This window comes from Tetrahymena thermophila, assembly GCF_000189635.1.
Source record: "Tetrahymena thermophila SB210 genomic scaffold scf_8254752, whole genome shotgun sequence".
NCBI lineage: Eukaryota > Ciliophora > Oligohymenophorea > Hymenostomatida > Tetrahymenidae > Tetrahymena > Tetrahymena thermophila.
In genome coordinates this window covers 1,426,449-1,450,790 of record NW_002476512.1, presented here as the reverse complement: position 1 = coordinate 1,450,790, position 24,342 = coordinate 1,426,449, and the positions used below count along the sequence as shown (strand labels likewise).

At 21.0% G+C, this 24,342-nt stretch overlaps 7 protein-coding genes across 7 annotated transcripts; 3 read left to right on the top strand and 4 right to left on the bottom strand. All coding sequences in view use genetic code 6, as the record gives it.

Moving 5' to 3' along the window:
- Window positions 1–384: 384 nt before the first annotated feature.
- On the top strand, window positions 385–2,455 carry TTHERM_00123690 (tetratricopeptide repeat protein; the record flags this gene model as incomplete). Its single annotated transcript, XM_001010864.1, has 3 exons — window positions 385–1,530; window positions 1,656–2,197; window positions 2,266–2,455. 3 exons carry the CDS (start codon window positions 385–387, stop codon window positions 2,453–2,455), a joined length of 1,878 nt encoding a protein of 625 aa, XP_001010864.1.
- Window positions 2,456–3,569: 1,114 nt separating this feature from the next.
- TTHERM_00123680 (senescence-associated protein) lies at window positions 3,570–4,734 on the bottom strand (the record flags this gene model as incomplete). Its single annotated transcript, XM_001010863.3, has 2 exons — window positions 3,570–3,853; window positions 4,047–4,734. 2 exons carry the CDS (start codon window positions 4,732–4,734, stop codon window positions 3,570–3,572), a joined length of 972 nt encoding a protein of 323 aa, XP_001010863.1.
- An 8,779-nt stretch (window positions 4,735–13,513) lies between these two features.
- Window positions 13,514–15,577, top strand: TTHERM_00123640 (zinc finger, C2H2 type family protein; the record flags this gene model as incomplete). Its single annotated transcript, XM_001010861.2, has 1 exon — window positions 13,514–15,577. One exon carries the CDS (start codon window positions 13,514–13,516, stop codon window positions 15,575–15,577), a length of 2,064 nt encoding a protein of 687 aa, XP_001010861.2.
- A 644-nt stretch (window positions 15,578–16,221) lies between these two features.
- Window positions 16,222–17,950, bottom strand: TTHERM_00123630 (kinase domain protein; the record flags this gene model as incomplete). Its single annotated transcript, XM_001010860.4, has 10 exons — window positions 16,222–16,375; window positions 16,472–16,561; window positions 16,648–16,737; window positions 16,827–16,916; window positions 17,015–17,104; window positions 17,199–17,288; window positions 17,394–17,483; window positions 17,581–17,670; window positions 17,725–17,814; window positions 17,871–17,950. The coding sequence occupies 10 exons, from the start codon at window positions 17,948–17,950 to the stop codon at window positions 16,222–16,224; spliced, it is 954 nt and encodes a 317-aa protein (XP_001010860.4).
- A 1,449-nt stretch (window positions 17,951–19,399) lies between these two features.
- Window positions 19,400–19,687, top strand: TTHERM_00123620 (hypothetical protein; the record flags this gene model as incomplete). Its single annotated transcript, XM_001010859.1, has 1 exon — window positions 19,400–19,687. The coding sequence occupies one exon, from the start codon at window positions 19,400–19,402 to the stop codon at window positions 19,685–19,687; it is 288 nt and encodes a 95-aa protein (XP_001010859.1).
- Window positions 19,688–20,094: 407 nt separating this feature from the next.
- Window positions 20,095–21,892, bottom strand: TTHERM_000123619 (cyclic nucleotide-binding domain protein; the record flags this gene model as incomplete). The annotated part of the gene is made up of 11 exons (XM_012796276.1): window positions 20,095–20,185; window positions 20,296–20,385; window positions 20,453–20,542; window positions 20,627–20,716; window positions 20,800–20,889; window positions 20,979–21,068; window positions 21,209–21,298; window positions 21,392–21,481; window positions 21,543–21,632; window positions 21,731–21,820; window positions 21,876–21,892. 11 exons carry the CDS (start codon window positions 21,890–21,892, stop codon window positions 20,095–20,097), a joined length of 918 nt encoding a protein of 305 aa, XP_012651730.1.
- Window positions 21,893–23,031: 1,139 nt separating this feature from the next.
- TTHERM_00123610 (hypothetical protein) lies at window positions 23,032–23,466 on the bottom strand (the record flags this gene model as incomplete). The annotated part of the gene is made up of 1 exon (XM_001010858.1): window positions 23,032–23,466. The coding sequence occupies one exon, from the start codon at window positions 23,464–23,466 to the stop codon at window positions 23,032–23,034; it is 435 nt and encodes a 144-aa protein (XP_001010858.1).
- Between the last annotated feature and the right edge of the window lie 876 nt (window positions 23,467–24,342).

Genomic DNA, 24,342 nt, shown 5'->3' with positions numbered 1-24,342 from the left:
TAACTTAATTTTTTTCTTTATATTGCCTAAATTTCTTTGAATTGCTTATAAAATATTTAGTTATTCAATAAATGATGTTATTAGAAATTTGCTTGTATATAGAAGTTTTATTATGATATATTCTTAAAAATTTTATATAAAGTGCATTAGATTATTTTTTAATTAAATTATGAGTTTGGATTTTATATAACTAGATATTCAATCTATTTATATAGAGCAACAATAATTATAACTTTTGAGTTTCATAACCAATTAAAAGTAATTAAGTAAAAAATCGATAAATATTCAAACATAGTTACATATAAGCATTCATTAGGAAGCATCAAGAAAAAAGGAATCAACTGATAACTCAATATTAAAATATAAAATTTAGCTCTATAATTAATGAGTTCATAAGGATCTAGCGTTCTTGAAGTATTTTAATTGAATAAAAATTCAAAAGAAGATGATTTAGAATAATGCATAGCTTGGCTTAGAGATGTATTTCACGATAATTTACCGAAAACAATATCAGTAGTTGTGAAAAGGTTAGGTGGATACGATCCTTTGAATACTACAAACTTATCAAAAACAACTTTTAAAGGTTTAAATACTACAGTAAATGCATCTTTGATGAACAACACTTTGGTTGGAAATTAATCTTTTAATGCAAGAAAGAGTGCTAATGAGAGTATAGCTAAGCATAATAACGAAAGTTAGAAAGATGCTCATTCAGATTATTTTGATAAGCCATAATAAGAAAAAAAAGAATCTCAAATAGCATAAAATAATTCAAAATCTGTGTCAGATACTGGTAACATTTAGGAAAAAGCACCATAAATTTCATCTAATTTGCAATCACCAACTAAATAGCTTTAGAATAATTAATCAAATACAAGCCTTACTAGCAACAGTTCATATATTTCTAAAAACTATGATGAAAATGACCCTATAAGTGTGGCTGATAAAGCTAAGCATTGCTATTTGAATTAAAATTATAATGAAGCATTAGAGCTTTATCAAAAATCATAAAACTTGGCACTACATGATGAAGAAAATAATATTAAACTAATTTTCTCAAACAAAGTTTATATTGGTAGTATTTATACGAATGTAAAGCAACGTTAGAAAGCTATAGAAGAATTAAAGTCAGCCTATGAGATGACAAAAAGGTTAAATATTAAAGAAATTATAGAAACGAATGAATGGAATTCTAAAGACGGAACTCAAAAATTCATTAACTCGAACCCTGTTTATTTTATTAATCTCACTTTAGGTAATCTCTACAATGAAGAAAAAGATTTTTAGAATGCTATATTTTACTTTGAGGAGGCATACAAAGAGATATAACACTCTCAAAACGTACTTGATTATAAAAACCAATCATAAATTCTTGACTCTTTAGGACTTATTTATTATTTTTCAAATAATATTCCTACTGCAATTGAAAAATTCAAGCATTCTTTATAAATTTTTGAAGAGCTGCTAAAAGTACCTGAATATGGAAACGATCCTTCTCTAAAAACATCTTATGCCAATCGCATTAATAACGTAAATAAAATAAATTCAATTGAATTATTATAAATTTTATTTAGCAATTAAAGTCTTTTTGGATTAAGCTAAAGTATATTTAAATCAAAATATATTAAGCCATTTTTAATATAACTTCAATTTAGTTAGGAGAAGCTTATAGAAGAAATAAGCAGATCGATGAGGCAATCGTCCACTTTAAAAACTCGTTAAAACTAAAGTTAGAAGCTTAAAAAGAGAACAATGACTATTCAGTTCAAATCCAAAAATAAATTGCTAATACATATAATAACTTGGGCATGAGCTATTACACCTTAAAATAATATGATGAGGCAATAGAATACTTAAACCATGCCATAGAGATTTATGAAAATAAGATAGGAAGAGTTGAAGCAATAGATTAGCTTTCTTGTGCTAACATTTTAAATTAAAGAGGAGATTGTTATAGATTTAAGCTTGATGTAATTAAATCTTGCGAAGATTACAAAAAATCGTTCAAATTAAAAGTCGACTGTCTTGGTGAAGAGCACAAAAGCACGATACTCACACACAACAATTATGCTTAATCAGTTTTTGGAACAAAAAATTTTTAAAAGTCAAAATAGTTATTCTTAGATCTGTTAAAGATATAGAAAAAAGTATTAGGAGAAAAAGATCCTTCAGTAGCATAAACTCTCAATAATTTAGGGTATTTTTATATTCTCTTTTTAAATTTATTGAACTCTTTATATTTATCATTATTAAATTATAAATTAGCACTGTAACTTCTGAACTCCGTGAATATGAGCTTGCTGAAATGTATATAAAAGAAGCCTTAGAAATATTCTAAAATTAACCAGAAACTACTTCTACAAATCTAGAGAGAGTTAAAAAAAATTTATAAGCAGTACAACACAAGATATAGAGAAATAGTTAAGAAAAATTAACTCTAAAGAACTAATAATGAATAGATAAATAAATAAAAATATTCATTATAAACTTTTATATAGACTATTAAAATATATTAAAATTACTTATTCATTGATTCATTCAAAATTTAAGACTTTAAGTACATTTCTTCCATAATTAATTTGTATTTTAATTCTTTTATTAGCTTATTTTTCTTTCTGTTAATAAACTAATTTTATTTTAAATAAATTATCTTGAGAATCTAATTGAGGAAAATGTTTATTTCTAACTAAAATTAAGAAATTACTGTATTTTGCTAGTACAGATAATAATCCCTATATGTTATTTGAATAGGATTCGAGCTTTATTCCATTACGAAAAAGTGGATAAAAATATTTTAATTTTAATTTTTGATTGAAGAAAATTAAATTTCTTATTAATTTAAATTATAGCTAACTTAGTAAGTCAGCTTAGAAATTTACATTTTAATTATTTAAATTAGTAAATTTCTTTTAAAAAGGATTAATTTAATTTTTATCATTTATGGAATTATTTTAAAAGTTTTAATTTTCATCATACATCTTTATGAATTGGATCCTTATTAGTAGATAATTCCTTCTTAAAAAATTTTCATTAAAGATTGTAACAGTCAAGCTTAAATAAAGTACGTACATAAGCATTAGAAAGGCACTAAAAAATAAAATAAAGAAAGAATTTTTAAATTTTAAGAATAAGCTTTGAATGTCAATAAAATTCAATTTATTTAATTTAATTAGTATTTATTTTTTGAAAATTATGAAATACAAATCAGCTTTGACTGGACCAATTATAAAAAGTTTTTTTGTTTATTTTTAAATATTAACTTAAACTTCTTTGAAATAGAGAAGAAGTTTATGCTTTTATCTTGCAAATAAAGAATTGAAAATAATTTTTACTTAGATATAATGAAAAGAAAAAATGATATTTAATTCTTCATTCATAAAAAAATAACTTATAAAGTTATTTTATAGCAAAAATAATTAAAGAATTAGATGATACTCAGAGAATAAAACTTAAATGATGTAAAATAGAATATTTGATATAAAATAAAACAACAAAATAATTTAAAATTCATTATTATATATAGATTAGATTCAATATTTATTTAAATTCTCAATGAAATTGTTTAATTTTCATTCTAAATTTGTGTGTTCAGTTTAGTTCAATTAGGTATAGCCTTATTGTGATTCTTTTTATTTTTATTCGTCATTTTATCCTAAGAATGTATTAGTTACATCATCTCCATATTTTTTTTCTACTATATTACGAGTGTTATCACCAAGAGATTTACCTACTTCGCAAACACCTTTTCCTAGCCCTTATAATGCTTCAGTTGTAGCGTCTAAGGTGGCTCCACCTATCTTCTTAATCTTTTTGAGAGTTTCATTGTCGCCATTGTCTATTTTCTCATTGATTTCTATTATTTTAAAATTATAAATTATTGCTGAATACATACATACATATTTGTATTAAATATTAATAATTTTGATGATTCTCTTTAGATATTTTACAGAAAATTTGATTCTATAATTTTCTAAATTTCTAAATTCCTAAATAGTCTTTATAACTAACTCAACATAAATAATTGAATATTAAAATCTATTAATTACATTTAACATATTTAGAGGTGGCATCAACCATTGGCTCCAAGACAGCAGATAAAAATCCAGCACTAATGCTAACTGTTTTAGTAGTGGTATCTTTAATTTTTTAGAATTTTTCCTTTGTTTCTTATGAAACTTCAACCTTTTTAGTGCTTGATATTTTAGAACCAATGTATTCTCCAGCTTTATTGACTCCGGTGGCAGCAGCTTTTCCTAGCCAAACAAAACCGTTCTTAAGAATATCACCACCCTTCTTGATATAGTGAAGGGTTTAATTATCATCAATCAAGGGTGTTTCAAAGATAGAAACACAGTGAGTGTTGATAGAATTTCTCAATGTTTCATCTTGATGATCTAATAGATCCTTTGTAAGAAAGGTGGCTACATTAGAAAGAATTATATCTAATTGAGTTATAACTTCTTCATCTAATTCAACACAAATGGCATTAAATCCATTCTCAATGTGAGGGAATATGTAAGTCTTATGAGTCTAGAACTAAACACTAATGAAAGGGATTTGTTTTTAGATTGTGAAATAGAAATCATCTTAGTTAATATAGTATATATTCTATTCTGAAAGAGAGCAGATCTTAAATACTCCTTTTGAAAGTAATTATTTATTGTTGTCCACCAAACGGAACCAACTAACATTCTTTATTTCAGTTAAAATCTTGACTTCGTGTTATTACTCCATTTTATTAACTATCTAAATGTATTTATTTGTTATTTGAAAATGTGTGCTTGCTTGCTTGCTTGATTGCTTACTAACTTTCTGATTAAATTTTTAATTTTTGAAAAGCTTTTATTTATTTATTATTTATTATATAAATATAGAGCTTTTGCACTTAAAAGAGTCAAGATAATTCATGTAAGGTTTAGTACGCATTTAAAGTCAATGAATGAATATTTTTCAGCTAGAAATAAATTTGTTGTCGAGTAATTTTTAATCATAGACAAATTAAAAATTAATATTTTTAATTAAATTTGCAATATAATCACATAAGTGTCATTACTCTATTACTTTTAACACGCACATAGGTATATGAACAAAAACTGATGTAATACTAAATTGATATAATAAATCGTCATATCGCAAGTATTTATTAAAATTTATCTAGCTAGCTAGAATGAAATAGTATTTCCTTAAAAATATTTACTTATCAACACTAAAATAGAAAAAAATAAACACCTGATATGCAATAAAAAATCAGTTGATGTGAATTAGGAAATGTTATGTTAATTTAAATTTTTTTGATCTTATGTAAAAAAAATAGTAAATATTATTAAATTCTGGCAACAAATTAAAAATACGATTTGAACTTTTTCTTGATCGGCATTTAATCAACTTCTATTAAATGATATAATTTAAAATTTAAATGTAATAAATAATTTTACGTAAGCAAGATAAACTAGATAAATTTATCTATTCTAAAAAATATAAAAGTAAAATTTATATAGGATATTCATTATAAATTGCAATTTTATTTCTTATTTAAAATGTTTCTTAAATATTTTTCTAGAAATTATTTCAATACAAAAAATGATGAACACAATGAATAGAAAATCAATTAAAATAAGTTTTTAGTTATCTAGTTCATATTTCAAAAGTAGACAATTTGAAGTTTTTAGAATATCTAACAAAATTTTAAATAAATTACACTTGTAAGCATATAATTAAGATTTTAAAATGAATAATATTCTTTTTTTGAATTTTTGTTATAAAATGTTTATTATTCTCAATTACAAATTTAACAATTTTTTTTAATTTAAAAGGAAATTTTTTAATATATTATTATTGATAAAATGTAAAGTATGTAAGGATTTTTGTTTAGCGTTTTAACTTATATTTAATTGCAGAAAAAATAAAGAATTTTGTTTTCCATAATAAGCTATTAAAATTAGATTTATTTTAGAATAAAATGCGATAATAAATAAATATATTTAGATAAAATATTTCATTTTTAGTCAAAATTATTTTTATTTTATCATATTTAAATTAATAATTTTTTGAATTTAATAAAAAATGATTCCTCCGAGGTTTGAACTCGGGACCTTCAGTGTGTTAGACTGACGTGATAACCACTACACTAAGGAATCAGATCTGTTATTATTGAAGAATAAATATTTTTTCACATTACTTTTTAAGTTAAAATTTTTTATTTTTTAGTAATTTTAAAATTATTTATTAGAAAACTTTCAAGGAGCTATTAAAATAATTTAACTGCAATAATTTGATAGAAATTTTGTTCTTTATCATTAATTTTTTATTTAAAATAGATGTTCATAATTTATTTATGATTAAATTAAAAAAATTATTAGTTAATTCAAAGTTTAAAGTTAAAATTTTATTTTGAGCTAAAAATCATCTTAGTGAACTATAAAAAAGAGTGCATGCATTTTCAATATTATTTATTTTTTTATAGTTTATGATTATAAAAATTTTGATTTATAAGATAATACCTTATTATTGATCTCAAAATATTAGAATATAATATTCTAATTTCACTATGATATTATTGTATGTCATAATAAAAAATATATTTTTATAAATATAAAATATTTTCAGAATGTTGAATAGCTTTTTAAATATCCTTTGAATACAAAGAAGATAAAAGTTTTTATTTTTTTTAGATTTTAAAAAATAAAAATTTAGAATATTAGAATTGTAAAATTTGTTTGAAATATCCTAATTTATTTTAAAAATTGTTTGATATTACTGATAATTTAATAAAATTACCAAAGATTGGTTGTATTCAAACGAAAAAAAAGAATACATTTATTTAAATTATTTTTACTTATGAAATTTAATATTCATAATTAAAATATTGAAATTTATTTAATGTAGTCTTTATATTTTAAACTTACTAAATAATGAAAATTAAAAAATAAAATTATAAACTAAAATAATTTAAAATATATTCAATTTATATTTATTCTATGAATTTAGAAGCTTAGACAGACTACATTATTTTACAATATTCTAAGAATTTAGAAGATAAAACCACAATATTTTAGAAAATATCTTATTAATTGAATAATTGATTCTAAGAATCTAGAAAATGCTCGTTTATTCATTTTTAGAATATTTACCTAATATGATTTTAATAATAAAACATAATTTGCAATATTATATTTGAATAATTTATTCTAAGATTATAGATAATGCTTTTTTATTCATTTTTAGAATATTTACTTAATATTATTTTAATAATAAACATAATTTAGAATATTCTAAGAGTTTAAATGATAAAACTGCAAAATTTTAGTATATCTTATTATTTGAATAATTGATTATTAGAATTTAGAATATTTGACTACATCATTTTAATATTCTAATAATAAATTTAGAAGATAAAACTACAATATTTTATTTAGAATATATCCTATTGTTTGAATAATTGATTATAAGAATTTAGAATATTAGACTATTTACATCATTTTAAATATTCTAATAAGAACTTAGAAGATAAAACTACAATATTTTATTTAGAATATATCCTAATATTTGAATAATTGATTCTAAGATTTTAGATAATGCTTTTTTATTCATTTTTAGAATATTTACTTAATATTATTTTAATAATAAACATAATTTAGAATATTCTAAGAGTTTAAAAGATAAAACTGCAAAATTTTAGTATATCTTATTATTTGAATAATTGATTATTAGAATTTAGAATATTAGACTACATCATTTTAAATATTCTAATAATAAATTTAGAAGATAAAACTACAATATTTTATTTAGAATATATCCTATTGTTTGAATAATTGATTATAAGAATTTAGAATATTAGACTATTTACATCATTTTAAATATTCTAAGAGCAATTTAAAAGATAAAACTACAATATTTTATTTAGAATATATCCTAATATTTGAATAATTAATTCTAAGATTTTAGATAATGCTTTTTTATTCATTTTTAGAATAATTACTTAATATTATTTTAATAATTAACATAATTTAGAATATTCTAAGAGTTTAAAAGATAAAACTGCAAAATTTGAGTATATCTTATTATTTGAATAATTGATTATTAGAATTTAGAATATTAGACTACATCATTTTAATATTCTAATAATAAATTTAGAAATTAAAACTACAATATTTTATTTAGAATATATCCTATTGTTTGAATAATTGATTATAAGAATTTAGAATATTTGACTACATCATTTTATGGCATTCTAAGAGTTTAGAAGATAAAGCTGCAATATTTTATTTAGAATATATCCTATTGTTTGAATATTTGATTATAAGAATTTAGAATATTAGACTATTTACATCATTTTAAAAATTCTAATAAGAAATTTAGAAGATAAAACTGCAATATTTTATTTAGAATATATCCTATTATTTGAAAAACAAACTGATTCTAAGAATTTAGTTAGAATATTTGACTACATCATTTTACAATATTCTAAGAAGTTAGAAGAAAAGACTACAATATTTTTTATAATGCTAGAATGATGTAGAAAATTATTTTTTTTAAATTAAAATAATTTTAGAATATTAAATAATATTTTTTTTAATTAAAATAATTTTTTAGTTTAGAATGTTAATTTTAAAAAAAGAAGAATAATTACATAAATATATATATATAATATTATTATTTTAAGATCATTGATCTATATAAATCAAATTATCTATCTATCTATTGAATTAAGTTAAATTTCAAACCTTTATAGTATATTCTAGACACCTTATCATTTTCTTGAGTATTTGTATTCTTTTTGGATTTTATTAAAAGTCACCTTCAAAATTTAATCTTTATTAAAAATTGTTTTAAAATAAATAAAGCTTTTTATTATTTTTTTTACCTTAAATCAATCAAAAATTTGTAAATTTTAGCTTTTGTCTTTGTTAGGTTCTATACAAAATTGGAGGCTATATCACTTTAAATTCTATTTTACCTTGAAAAAAATTTTTTTTTATTTTTTTAGTTTTGAAGCATTTATTTTACCTTAAGTCTAAGCTAAAAATTGTGACTTTGCTTAAAGTTAATAAATCAGGTAATTAAATAAGAAAATGTCCTTCCAATTTATTTTAACTATGAAACAAATTTTCAATACATTTATTTGAAGAAAAGAAAAATTAAATACATCACGCTAAGATTAACAATTTTTATTAGAGGAAGTTTTGATAATACTTAGAATAGAATTATTAAGTCATTATCAATTATTCTATTATTACTTTAAAATAAATCAACAAAAGATAAAAAATTAATATGGTTTTTGGTATTTACTCTACATTTATTGATAACTACTGTAGGAAAAAATAATTACTTAGACCCTCAAATAGACCTAACATCGCATTAGAATTAATCTACAATTGTCTTATTTATATAAATATTGAGTTAAAAAGTGCTTTTCGATTATTTTTATAACAATACTTAAAATTTAAGTCTATGCTTTAAAGTTGTAGCCATGTTAGAGATTAGCATATTAAAGATATTCCTTGTCTTCTTATTTGAGTATCGCTTATATAAATAAAATAATTAATCAAATAAATGTTTTGTCTATTTCCAACTACCTTAAAATCAATGTAACTCTCTTGAGATTTTTGAGCTAAATCAAACCTTAGGAAATATAAAGTGCAGCTATGTCTGATATCTAGTTAATTCTTATATAACTTAAAAAAAATAGCCGTTTTTAAATTTATTAGCTTACCCAATATTTAAATAAAAGCTTTCTAAATAGTAAAATGGAATCATCTTATATCTCATATTTGATAAACCTTCGTCATCGATATACGTATTACTATTCAAATAAATTCTCTTTATTAATTTGACAATCTAACAATAAAATACCATAAATTTAAATTTAAATGTCTCAGATTTTAGCAATATTAGGCAGACTCCATCAATATGTTAAGTCTCTCACTATTAATAGAAGAACTCGTCCTAATAATTTAAATAATTGACATATTAATTTTTTTGGATGCATTTTAGAGAGCAAACATAAGGAAATTAATTTAAATCTGGATGATTTTGTTTAAAAGTAGAAAAAAATAAAAGAATTTTTAAAAAAAGAGTTTTTTTTTAAAAGTATTTTATTTTAAATATAGTATTTATTTGTAAATAAAGAAAGAATAAAAATAAAAGTGTTTTATTTTAACTGTAAATAAATAAATTACTCAAAATCTAACTCCAAGTCTTATAGATTCTGTAATAAAGATATCTTCTTTCCAATATTTTAAAATTAATTTTAAACAAGCGGAGTATTTCTTTCATTAAATAATAAGTTTATTTTTCATGAACTATTTTAAAGAATTTATTTACCTTAAGGATAATTTGACTTTTTAATAGGTGTTATTACTATTTTATATGTCAGCATTTTGATAATTATTTAAATGTAGAATATTTTCATATTGATATAATTTAATATTTGAATTCATCAAATTTAAAAGTTTATAATTTTTTATTTGAAGCGGATTTTTACAAATATTCTAACAATATTCTTTTTTTTTTCTTTAAAAATTGTTTAAGTTTTAGCTAATAAAATTTAATTAAATTAATTAATTAATTAATTAATTTTATTAAATAAAATGGTAAATTTAAAAAAAAAGCAAACTAGAGTCTTGCCTTTTTTTAGCTGTCAGTGTGGAAAATTCTATACAGAGTTATCTTCTCTTTATAACCATATAAATAGTAAACACTAAGGAGACTTTCAAAATAACTAATTGGATCGAGGAGTCCCTGAAGGAAGATGCTGGAAAATTGATCGCTATGAAAAAAAATTTTTAGAAAAACTGTTTTTAAAAGATGTAGAAAATACTTAATAGCTTAATTAAGAAAAAATAAGATTAAAATTTAAAGAAATTGTGAATTCAATAAATGAAATTGTAAACAAATATAAGATTGAAAATGCTAGAAAGGATCTTTTAAAAGTAAATATCAAATTATAACCTATTTGGATAAATATCGAAGAATAAAAAATTGTAGAAAATATGGAAAAATATTTTTATTCTTATTTGTTCTCCAAACAAATTATTTAAATACCTTCTGAATTAAATGAAGATATTGTAATTAAAGAATTAAATTATTTTTTATAAGAAACTCAAATTATACAAAATAATAATTCTAAATAGATTAAAACTGACATTTAAAAAGTGAAAACTTAGCTCTATGATCTTTCAACTAAGAATGATTCCAATTTTTAAAATAAGATTCAAATAAAAAATATATGAAAAGTTATTAGATTAGGACATAATATAGCTAAGTTTTTCAAATTTTTATGAAGGCTTGTAAGATTGATGATAAACACTTACCTCAATAATCAGATTTTTTTGTTTGTTATAAAGAGCAGTTTAAAGGTGTGAATATTTTAAAAAAGGAAATAATAAGCACTTTATGATGAATTAAAATAAATCCTAAAGTATAAAAACTCAATAATCAGATTTGTTATAAAGAGCAGTTTAAAAGTGGGAATATTTTGATATAAATTCAATTTTTTGTCATGTTTTATTGTCAAAAAACTAAATTTAATCTAAAGTTTACTTTGATTGTGCACTGCATCACTAACTAATAAGCACTTTATGATGAATCAAAATAAATCCTAAAGTGCAAAAACTCAATAATCAGATTTGTTATAAAGAGCAGTTTAAAAGTGGGAATATTTTAAAAAAGGAAATAATAAGCACTTATAATAGACATTCCTCTAATTAAATTATTATAAAATATGATGTATTTATTTATATATTGATTCCAAAGATTATGATTAAAATAAAAATATGTTTTCGGTACAAGAGATGAGATACAGATAATAAAACCTCATTCAGATTTAAACTAAAATATTTTTATTAATATAATAAAGATATTCATTTGAATTAATTCATTTTAAATGAAAATAATTCACAATAATAAATAATATATTTATTTGGAATGATAAAGCAATCAAATTTAAATTAAATAATAAAAAAAATATATAAAATTAACAAAAATTAGATAGAATTCACTAAAAGCAATCTGAGCTAAGTAAGTAAGCAAGTGAGTATTTATTTTGATAAATAGTTTAAAATAAAAATTTAAAAATAATAATTAATATCAATCTAATAGTATATTTTAAATTAAATTTATTGGATTAATTTCCATCTATTTTGGGCAATCATTTGATGATGCTCAGTAAAAGTATTAATTGTAAATATTATATCTTCTTTAATAGTGCATTAATGATTAATTTAAAAGTTGGCCACTTAAAACTATTTAGCAAAAAAATGATTTATTAATCAACAGATTAAATTTTTCGAAAATTTATTTTGATATTAAAACACATCTTTTCTTTTAATTAATTTATAATTAGGATTTTTTTTATATTAAAAAAATGATTCCTCCGAGGTTTGAACTCGGGACCTTCAGTGTGTTAGACTGACGTGATAACCACTACACTAAGGAATCAGTTTATGAGATATTCTAATTTTTATTTTCATTTGATTTATTTTTTTTAACAATAATTTCAATAATTTTCATTTTTAACTTTAATTCCTAAAATATTTTCAAATATAATTTTCATCTCCTTAAAATATTGTGTTGATTTATTAATATTAAAATAAAAAATCTTTATAAATAATTTATTTTTTTTGGAATTTAAAAAATGAAGTTTATGTATAATAAATATCTTTGAATTGATTTTACATTAATAGAAAAATTAAATTTTCAACAAGAATATTAAAATCCAAAAATTTATTTTTGATTTTTAGCGAAAAACATACTTTATTTCTTATTCATTTAAAATTATCAATTTAAAATTTTTTATTATTATTAATATAGTTGTTTGTTTAATTTTTATTTTTATTTTAATATTCCTCATACCAAGGCTTGTTTAGATTTATTTGAGGCAAAGAAACTATAAAATATTCTATAATAGTAAATATAATTCAAGTGTATGTTAGAATAGAAGACTTAGCAATAAGACATTTTAAAAATAATTTACTTTGATATAGATTTGAAAATAAAATTAATTAAATAATAATGAATCTCTAAATTACTAATTTTATTTATTTATTTAGAATATATAAAAATAAAAATAACCTGAACTATTTTTGAAATTAGTTTTACTTTTATTTTTTATATATTGTCAATCTTACATTTAATAGTATTTTATTTTAAATAATTAGTTTTAAAATATTTTTAAGTTGCTGGCTAATTGAAATATTAAATTATGAAATTTAGAAATCTAGATGGAGTAGCTAGCTAGCTATACTATATTTAAAAGATTTAATTTAATAATAAAATACTTCTATTTGATTAATAAATTTTATTAAACTTATCTTTTAAATATTTTTAGAATATTTGAAAGAAATTTATTTATTTATAGACTCTAAAACAATACAATAAATTTATCTTTTTTCATTTCTCTTATTTTGGGAAAATTTTTGTATCAATTGATTTAAATTAAATAAGAAAATTAATATTTAATTTACATTTTAAAAGAATAAATTGTTTAATAAAAAATCAAGTAAACTAAAAATTAATGAACTTAATAATTAAACTATTTGTTCTTATTTGCTGTTTTACAATAAATAAAATAGTTTTTTGTGAATAGGTATAGCTCAAGAGCAAAATCATTTCTTGCTAATATATCTATCATTATTAAACACAAATAGATGGTTAAGCTAAGGTGAATTTAATTTGCATTGATACTTACACGAAGTTCTAAAAAATATACGAAATAGATTAAAGTGGAAACGTTAGATTTGTATTTTAGTTAGAAGATTCTAAGACTAACTATTTAACCCTTGCTATAAGAGTTCTTTCTCAAAACAGACAATCTCGAGAATAGCTAAAAAATATTTATTATTTAACAAGAGAGCTGAAGCATAATTAGGAGGGATGGAAAATTGATTATGTTTCTGGCGAATTAGGATATTAAGCTAGTTTAGAAAAACAAGCAGATATTAAAAATATGCTTTAGGAATTTTATATGACCAAAGTGTAAAATCTTAGCAATGATAATCTCTGTAATCCTAACTAATTCAAGGATTGCTAAGTACTTAATTTTTATTTGCAAAATGAGTTTATATTCTACACAGTCAAAGCTGGATCAAAGACAGATTCTACTTTTTCTAACTTCTTAGGAAAATTATCGATTTAGAAATAAGATGACCCAGCTTAACTCTAGTTGATAAATAAAGATCCTAAAATGTTAGAATATGCTTTTTGCCCAAATTTTATAATGTTATAAAGTACTCTAAGCAGTTCAAAATAATATTTCTTAGTGAGTGGTAATTTTATTGAAAACAAATCTGGATAAAAGTTTGTAAAGTGCATTTAGTTAAATTCAAACGAAGACACATTTGTCCTTAACGTTGTAGGGCAGACATTTTATTTAGCTAAATTTGATTCAGTAAGTAAAACAGTCAATACTAATGTACTTGGTGACTATAATAGTGTAAGTAAAATTCCTGAGTACAATTCAGCACTGATTGTATAAGGCGCTAAAACATTTCTTTACTGCAATGGTTCATAGAAGCCTTTGATATAAATTCAAAATACAAACAAAGATTTTTTAGGCGAAGATCTAGAAGATTTACAATAGTTCTACCAAGGATACTTCTTAGCAAATTTTAAAGACCACAAAAGAGAGATTTACTAATTTTAAATGGATGAAAGTACTTGCATGGTTACTAAATTTATCTAAATGAATCTGATGCCAAGATATACAAAGCCTATCTTTAAAGATTATGACATATTTACTCCTTATTTGATATATATCATAAATAGAATGTGTGCTGATGAATAGTATTTTAAAACTACTCTGATTGATAATGAGTATATTAACGGTTGTTCTTATAGCATTACAAGATAAACTAAGCAATCAGATATCTTTTGTAACTTGTAATGTCGTACTTGCATGCCGGAAGATCCTACTAAATGTACTTCTTGTTTTGTTGAATACAACTCATATTTAGATCCTTCTACTCAGACATGCAAATGTCCTATTGGGTTTTATATAGAATAAGGAGCTCCTCTTAAATGTTCGCCTTGTATTAGCGGCTGCGATGAATGTATAAATTATACTTCTTGCAAAACTTGTTCATCCTCTAGAGTGCTGAAAAATGGTGTCTGTGATTGCAACTCAAGCTAATATTTTAACATCTTATAGAACGATTGTATAAATTTACCTATTAATTGTGACTAGGCAAATGTATTAGGATAATGTACATAATGTAAAAGTAGTTTTTTTTTATAAAATGGAATATGCGCTACAGGTTGTGATGGATTTGTATATAAAAACTAGTCCTGTGAAAAAACATGTCCAAAAGGAACATTCTAAAATGCAGATTAAAAAATATGTTAAGATTGTAACTCACTTTGTACTGAATGCACTACGTTAGATACTTGCACAGTTTGCAGAGATGATGCTAAACTTGAAGGAGATAAATGTGTACCTAAGTGCTCCTCAGGATCTTATCCAGACCGTTAAGAAACCATAAGTTGCCTACCTTGCCATTAAAATTGTAAAACTTGCATAGGACCCTTAGAATCTAATTGCACAGGCTGTAAAGAAGGCTACTATTAATTTAAGAAAGGTTGATAATAATATATTTGGGTATTTCAAATCATCATTTTTACATATCAATTAAAATCAAACTTGCTAATAAATAAATAAATCCAAAAATAAATTAAAATAAATAAATAAATAGTTAATTAAAATTATATTTATTTCTTCATAAAATAATTTTAAAAAAAGATAAATTAAAGATGAATTAAATATAAAATATATTTTTTTACATTAATATAGAACTTACTTCTTTAGATTTTAACAAAAAATTTCAATTTAACAAATAAACTGGACGACTAACTATGTGTTTATATTTTTAATCTATTTTTAGGAACATAAAGAAAAGAATTTTTAATATTTATGAATAGTTATTTATTTATTTAAGAATATGTCTTCAAAACTCTAGCAAATTACATAGCAACCTAGGCATTTTATGGATAAAATTCTTTAATATCATCTAGGACTGCATACTCAAATTGTTCAATCTATATTATAATAATCAATAATTAATTAACGAGTTTTGTTTTAGAGACACTCAAAATTTAAATGTATTAAAATAAATTCAATCAAAAATGAGATAAAATTTTTACAATAAACAGAGTTCCAAATTGTTAAGGGATTAGAGTTTTTTTAAATGAGAGCCAATATAAGAGATACATGAGTCATTTAGATTACATTCACTTATAAATAACAATTTTAAATAGTTTATAAAAAGTATTTTTATATTTTATTTATTTTTACGCTAGTGTTAATTACAAAACTTTGAGTTTCTCACAATTTTTAAGCGAAGAAATTAAGGCCTTTGCTCCTTCGTCATTGATATTATTAGAACTTATAATTTTGAAAAATATAATTTATTTTTAATTTAACTATTAATTATTAATATAAATTAAATAATATTTTCTAATAAGTCCTTAAAAGTATTACAAAAGGTTTAGACACATCGATTATAGATTTTTACAGTTTTCCAATGAAATACCTAAATCAATAGCACACTAAGCATTTAAGTTGCTATAGCTATTAAGATATGAAAAAATTATTTTATTATTTATTTATTTATTTTTTTTCAAATAAATAATTAAATAAAATCATTAGAATTTTACATCAAGATGAGCGTTAGGTGAGAAAGCTTTGAATACTTAGGTAAAGCTTAACATAAGCTATTAATACCTGTTTCACCTATAAGCATTTAACTTTTAATAAATATTAATTTTAATGATAAAAACTTCTAAAAATTTTTACTCAAAAAATAATATATGTTATTAAAATATTATCAATTTACCTTAGATCTAGTGTTAATCTTTAAAGATTGCTTAGTAATATTAGCTTAGATGCTAGAGAAGATAACCCAATTTAGCAAATTCCATTTTGTCTTTAATTTTAAATTATTTAAAATAAATACAAAAAAATTAATTGCAATAATTCTTTCTAAAGAATTGATAGATAATATGTTAGCTAGTATTTATTTACTCAAGAGAGAGAGTTAAGTCAGAAGTATTTTTAATTTGTGATAACGAATCACTAACTAGAGATAAAGTGTTTGAATCTACGTTGCATTTTCTTTTAAATTAAATTTAATATTAATATAACAGTAAATAAATTTATTTATATTCAAAATTAAATTAATTTTATCTGTTAAAAATAAGAAGTTTACCTTACATCAAGTTATATTTCTTAAAGATTCTAACAATTCTTTATCTAATCACAAAATTAAGCTAAAGCTGGACCTTAAAATTTATTATCCCTTTTTTTTTTGCAAGAATAAAGTTAGGAAAAAAAATTAAAAAAAGCAATAAAGAAAAAAAAAAATCAATCAATCAATCATTTAATTTAAAATTAAATTATGTACCATAAAATTATTTTTAGAGATTGAATATTTGAACAACTACTAATAGCCTAACCTAACGCTTAAATTCCTTAGTCTCCAATTTAATTAAACCTTTAAAACAAAAGAATTTTTAAAGTAAATAGACAAATAGATTGGCTAGATTAATGAAGATAGAAAAACTATTTTTAATTATTAAAAGTTTTTTTACTTAAAATTAAGTGATAATTTTTAAATTTCTAAGTAATTAGTTAAACCAGAACCTATAAAAGAAGCCCCTTCGTCACTTATTTAGTTGTAACTTGTTATAATAATTATTCGTTTGTAAAAGAAAAGAATAAATTAGTTGAGATACTTTAAGTCAAGGATCATATTTTAAATACTTAAACATTTAGACATTAAAGATTTAAAATCTTTAAAACCTTGATCACCAATATTATTTGACCTATAAAAATAATAAAATGATCAATTTAATAAAATTGGTTAATTTTTTTTATTTACTATAATTTGAGTGTTAAGCTTTTAAGGTTTTTACAGCCTGATAAACCTTTTATTAAATCTTAAGAACTTTAATTTCCCATTTAATTGTGACTTTTTTTAATAAAGAATAAATTTTGTTTAGATATAAAAATATTAAAAATGTAGATAAATATTAATTTTAATAAGTAATTTGTTTTTTAAATGTAAACATTTATCAAGAAAGCTAATTTAATTTACCTAAGATCAAGGATTAAACTCTCAAGATTTGGATTATTTACTAATACTTAGCATATGTTTAATATTTACTAATTACTAATTTAGATTTAGCTTTATTTTAAAACAAATAAAAAAAAATATGTGCTATTGATGATGCTTTTGTTGATTGCTATAATGAATCAGTTATTAATTATTTAATCTATCAAAAAATATTACCAAAATTTCAGATATAAATTTTTTTGATTAGACCAATCAGACTTAGATAAAAGAAACTTTTTGTCATGAAGAAAGCTAATTTGATTTTTGTATTTATGATATAAGAAATTACTTAGTCTATATTTTTGCATTTTATGGCTGCTTTGGTAGTCTTCATTTTATTTTAGTTATTTTTATAAATAGCTGAATATTCAAGATTAAAGCTTTTGTTAAATGATTTAAATAAAATATTCAATTTAACTATGGAAATTAAAATTTATACTTTGATAATTTAGGGAATTATTTATTTTAGCCCAATTTTAAGGGAGGATGTATGCTTGATAATTTTAATCTTAAATCTATTTAAATTATTTTTTTAATCACTCACCACAGAAATTATCCCTAAATCCTGTATTTTGTTTACCCCACTTACTTCACAAATTTAACTAAATTTAAAAATTTTGATGTAAAAAAATTATTTATTTATTTTTTAAATTATAATAAATTAAATTATTAATTTTTATTCTATTATAAAATATAAAAATTAGATTTTTTAATAAATAATTAAAAAATCTATTTCATAATAAGTGGTATGCAAGCCACGACATTTTTATATGGCATCTTGCTATATACAAAGCCTATCTTTAAAGATTATGAAATATTTACTCCTTATTTGATATACATCATAAATAGAATATGTGCTAATGAATAGTATTTTAAAACAACTCTAATTGATAATGGATATATTAAAGATTGCTATAGTAGCGTTACAAGATAAACTAAGCAATCAGATATCTTTGTAAATTGTAAAGTTGCTACTAAATAAATGTACTTCTTATTTGGTTGAATATAAAGCATAAGATCCTTCTACTTATATGCAAATGTCCTCTTGGATTGTATATATAATAAGGAGTTCCTCTAAATGTTCCACTTGTATAAGCGGCTGCGATGAAGGTATAAATTCTACTTTTTGCAAAACTTGTCATTCCTCTAGAGTGCTGAAAAATTGTATCTGCGATTGTCACTCAAGCTAATATTTTAAAATCTTATAGAACAATTGTATAAATTTACCTATTAATTGTGAGTAGGCAAATATATAAGGAAAATCTATATTATGTAACAGTAGTTATTTTTTATAAATGGAATAAGCGCTACAGAGTGTGATGGATTTGTATATAAAAACTAGTCTTGTGAAAAAATGTGTCCAAAAGGAACATTCTATAATGCAGATTAAAAAAGATGTTAAGAATACAACTCTCTTTGTATAGAATGCTCTGCTTTAGATACTTGAAAAGTTTATAGATAGTGATAATACTAAGCTTGAAGAAATTTAATGTGTAACTAAGTGCTCTTCAGGATCTTATCCAAACCCTTAAGAAACGATGAGTTGCCTATCTTGCCATTAAAATAGTAAAACTTGCATATGACCGTTAGAATCTAGTTGTACAGGCTGTAAAGAAGGCTATTATTAATCTAAGAAAGGTAGATAATAATATATTTGGGTATTTCAAATCATTATTTTTACAAACCAATTAAAATCAAACTTGCTAATAAATAAATTCAAAGACAAAGTAAATAAAATAAAAAAATAAAATTATATTTCTTTTTTAAATAAGTAAAAAAAAAGATAAATTAAAGATGAAATATTTTAATTAAACATAAATATATTTTTTTACATTTAGTGTAGACTTCCTTCTTTAGTTTTTAACAAAAAAATTTAATTTTAACAAACAAACTGTTTTACTTGTTTGTATTTTTAATTTATTTTTAGGAACATAAAGATAAGAATTTTTAAAATTCATGAATAGTTATTTATTTATTTAAGAATCTTTCTTCAAAACTATAGAATATTTGATATCAGCCTTGGCATCTTATGAACAAAATTCTTTAATATTATCTAGGATTGCATATTTAAATTGTTAAATCTATATTAAATTATCAAATAAATAATTAATTAACTAGCTTTATTTTAGAGGCCCTCAAAATTTAAATGTATTAAAATAAATTGAATTAAAAAAAGAGATAAAATTTATACAATAAACAGATTGCCAAAATGTTAAGGGATTAAAATTTTTTTAAATCAGAGCCAATATAAGGGATGCATGAGTCATTTAGATTGCATTACCTTATAAATTACCATTTTAAAATAATTTTAAATAGAGTATTTATTTTCATAGTTTATTTATTTTTACGCAAGTGTTAAAAACAAATCTTTAAGTTTCTCACAATTTTTAAGTGAAGAAATTAATGCTTTTGCTCCTTCATCATTGATATTATTAGAACTAATAATGAAAAATATTGGTTATTTTTAATTTAAAATTAACTAACTTAATAAATATTTTCTAATAAATCCTTAATAGTATTACTAAAGGTTTAGATATATCGCCTATAGATTTTTACAGTTTTCCAAAGAAATACCTAAATCAATAGCACACTAAGTATTTAGGTTGTTAGAGCTGTTAAGATATGAAAAAAATTATTTTATTATTTATTTATTATATTTTAAATAATTAACTAAATAAAATCATTAGAATTTTACATCAAGGTGAGTGTTAGGTAAGAAAGCTTTTAATAATTAGGTAAAGCTTAACATAAACTATTAATACCTGCTTCACCTATAAGCGTTTAACTTTTAATAAATATTAATTTTAAAGATAAAAGCTTCTGAAAATATTTACTCAAAAAAAGCTATGTGTTATTAAAATAATATCAATTTACCTTAGATCTAGTGTTAATCTTTAAAGATTGTTTAGTAATAATAGCTTAGATGCTAAAGAAGATAACCCAATTTAGCAAATTCCATTTTGTCTTTAGAATTAAATTATTAAAATAAGTACAAAAAAATTAGTAGTTAAAAAAGTATCTTCATTATAAATTGTTCAAATAATAATTCGATTGCAATAATTTTTTCTAAAGAATTGATAAAATGTTAGCTAATATTTATTTACTCAATGGAGAGAGTTAAGTCAGATATATTTTTAATTTGTGATAACGAATCACTAACTAGAGATAAAGTGTTTGAATCTACGTTGCATCTTCTTATAAATTATATTTAATATTAATATAACAGTAAATAAATTTATTTATATCAAAATTAAATTAGTTTTATCTGTTAAAAATAAGAATTTTACCTTAAATTAAGTTATAATTTTTAAAGATTCTAACAATTCTTCATCTAATCACAAAATTAAGCTAATGCTGAACCTTAAAATTTATTATTCCTTTAATTAAATAAAATAAAATAAATAAATAAGCTATTTAATTTAAAATTAAATTATTTACCATAAACTTATTTTTAGAGATTGAATATTTGAGCAACTACTAATAGCCTAGCCTAATGCTTAAATTCCTTAGTTTCCAATAGAATTAAGGCTTTAAAATAAAAGAATTTTTAAAGTAAATAGACAAATAGATTGGCAAGATTGATGAAGATTGAAAAACTATTTTTAAATTATTAAAAGTTTTTTTACTTAAAATCAAGTGATAATTTTTAAATTTCTAAGTAATTAGTTAAACCAGAACCTATAAAAGAAGCCCCTTCGTCACTTATTTAGTTGTAACTTTGTTATAATAATTATTTATTTGTAAAAGAAAAGAATAAATTAGTTGAGATACTTTAAGTCAAGGATCATATTTTAAATACTTAAACATTTAGACATTAAAGATTTAAAATCTTTAAAACCTTGATCACCAATATTATTTGACCTATAAAAAAATTATTTGATAAATAAAATCTAATAAATCAATTTAAATTGGTTAATTTTTTTTATTTACTCTAATTTGAGTGTTAAATTTTTAAGGTTTTTACAGCCTGATAAACCATTTATTAAATCTTAAAAACTCTAATTTCCAATTTAATTGTGACTTTTTTTAATAAATAATAATTTTGTTTGTTTGGAAATAAAAATATTAATAATACTATTTTTAAAAAGTAATTTATTGTTTTAAATGTAAACATTTATCAAGAGAACAAATTTAATTTACTTTAGATCAAGAATCAAACTCTCAAGATTTGGATTACTTACTAATACTGAGCTTATGTCTAATATTTACTTATTACTTATTTAGATTTAGCTTTATTTTAAAACAAATAAAAAAAATGATATCTTATTGAAAATGCTTTTGTTGAAAACTATTATGAAACAGTTATTAATTATTTAATCTAGTAAAAAATACTACCAAAATTTCAGATATAAATTGTTTTGATTTGACCAATCAGACTTAGGTGAAAGAAACTTTTATCATAAAGAAAGTTGATTTGCTTTTAAAAGTTATGATATGAGAAATTACTTAGTTTATATTTTTGCATTTTATGGTTTTGATAGTCTTCATTTTTATTTTAGTTATTTTTATAAATAGATGAATATTTAAGATTAAAAAATTTTTTTAAATGATTTAAATAAAATATTAAAATAAACTTTGAAACATATAACTTGATAATTTAGTGAATTATTTATTTTAACCCTATTCTACGGGAGGGAGTGTGTTTGATAAATATTAAATCTTAATTCTATTTAAATTATTTTTTTTCTAAAAATCAATTAGACCGAACGCTCAAAAATTTTCGAGTATTAGACCAACTATGTATGATATTTAAGGGCTTTTATAACATAATTATTATTTATTTAATAAAATATAAAAATAAAAGAATATAAAAATTTATTTTTGTCTTTACAGTATTTTTTATTAATTAATTTATTTTCTTTAAGTAAATAAGATACTTTTTAATTATAAAAGTATTTATTATTATGCTTATTTCTTTTATATAGTTTCAATCAAAATATTAGATTATTTTTCTTAGTTTTCTCTTCACAATGTTTGAAACACTAAGCTAAGTAACAGGACCATCATTCTTAACATTTCCAACATATATAAACTCTCCAGAATCACTAACCTTTTGCAAATTGTATTAGTCATCATCTAATTCTACTCTATTAAAGAAAATTCTTTTATAGTTGGCAGTGACTTGATACTCTCCGTTATCATATTCTTCGACTGAAGCATGAAATTCACCTACATCAATAAAATCACCATTTTAAGTAGAAATAGAGTCATCCCAACCTCCTTTATATTAACAGAAGTCTTATTCTCCATTCTCATTAACTTCATCCCTGATAATTTCTAAGCTTTTAGGATCAAAGAGGTTTTTAGATGATGCTATAGAAATAATAGCTAAAATTAAAATAAAACTATTGAACTTGTTCATATTTAGATTTTTTCGATATCTTAACTTATTTGTAATTTAATTATTATTTTTCAATTTTAGCTTAATAGTTGAAGGTATTTAATTTAAAAGAAAAATTCCTATAACAAATAATAAATAAATAAATCTTATTATAATAGTTATTTTCATTTAATTTCTGATTAAATTCATCAGAATCATAAATAAATTTCTTCTAATCTAATTAATATATTTGAAAACCAAAATGCAATATAATGCACGCACTAACAAACACTCCTTTGAAATATAATTTATTTTTTATAATAGAATGTTGAAATATTAAATTCAATTGATAAGAAAAAAAATTAGTAATCATTAAAAATGAAATTTCCTTATAAGATATGTAAAACATGTGCAAAATTAAAAAAAGCAAACAATTTCAATGATTCTTTTCACTTTAAATATTAAAACATATGTTAAGGAAATTGATATTATTTATATATTAGTAATTAAAAATATGAATTATTTTAACTAAATAAGTTTATTATTCAAAAAGGTGGCTCGTGTATTGTTTGTTTAAAGTAGTTAAAGCTTGAAACAATTTAATATATCTATAAAAATTTCTACTCTTTTTAAAATTTAAAAATATTAATTTATAAATGGCTTATGTCTTCTTTATTATTTTAAAATTCTTTTATATTTAGCAAATCTAAAATCCCTTTTCAATCTCCTTGGAAATAGATATCTTTCTAAAATTCAATATAGAATCAAATTAATTGAAGCAAGAGAGCAAGCAACAACAAACAATTAAAGTTGAGTAAAAATGTTGTATAGAATTATATAAGTAAGTAACTAATTCTGCTCTTTATTCTTCTTTTACTAAATATTAATTAAAATAAAAAATGTTAATTTAAAATATTT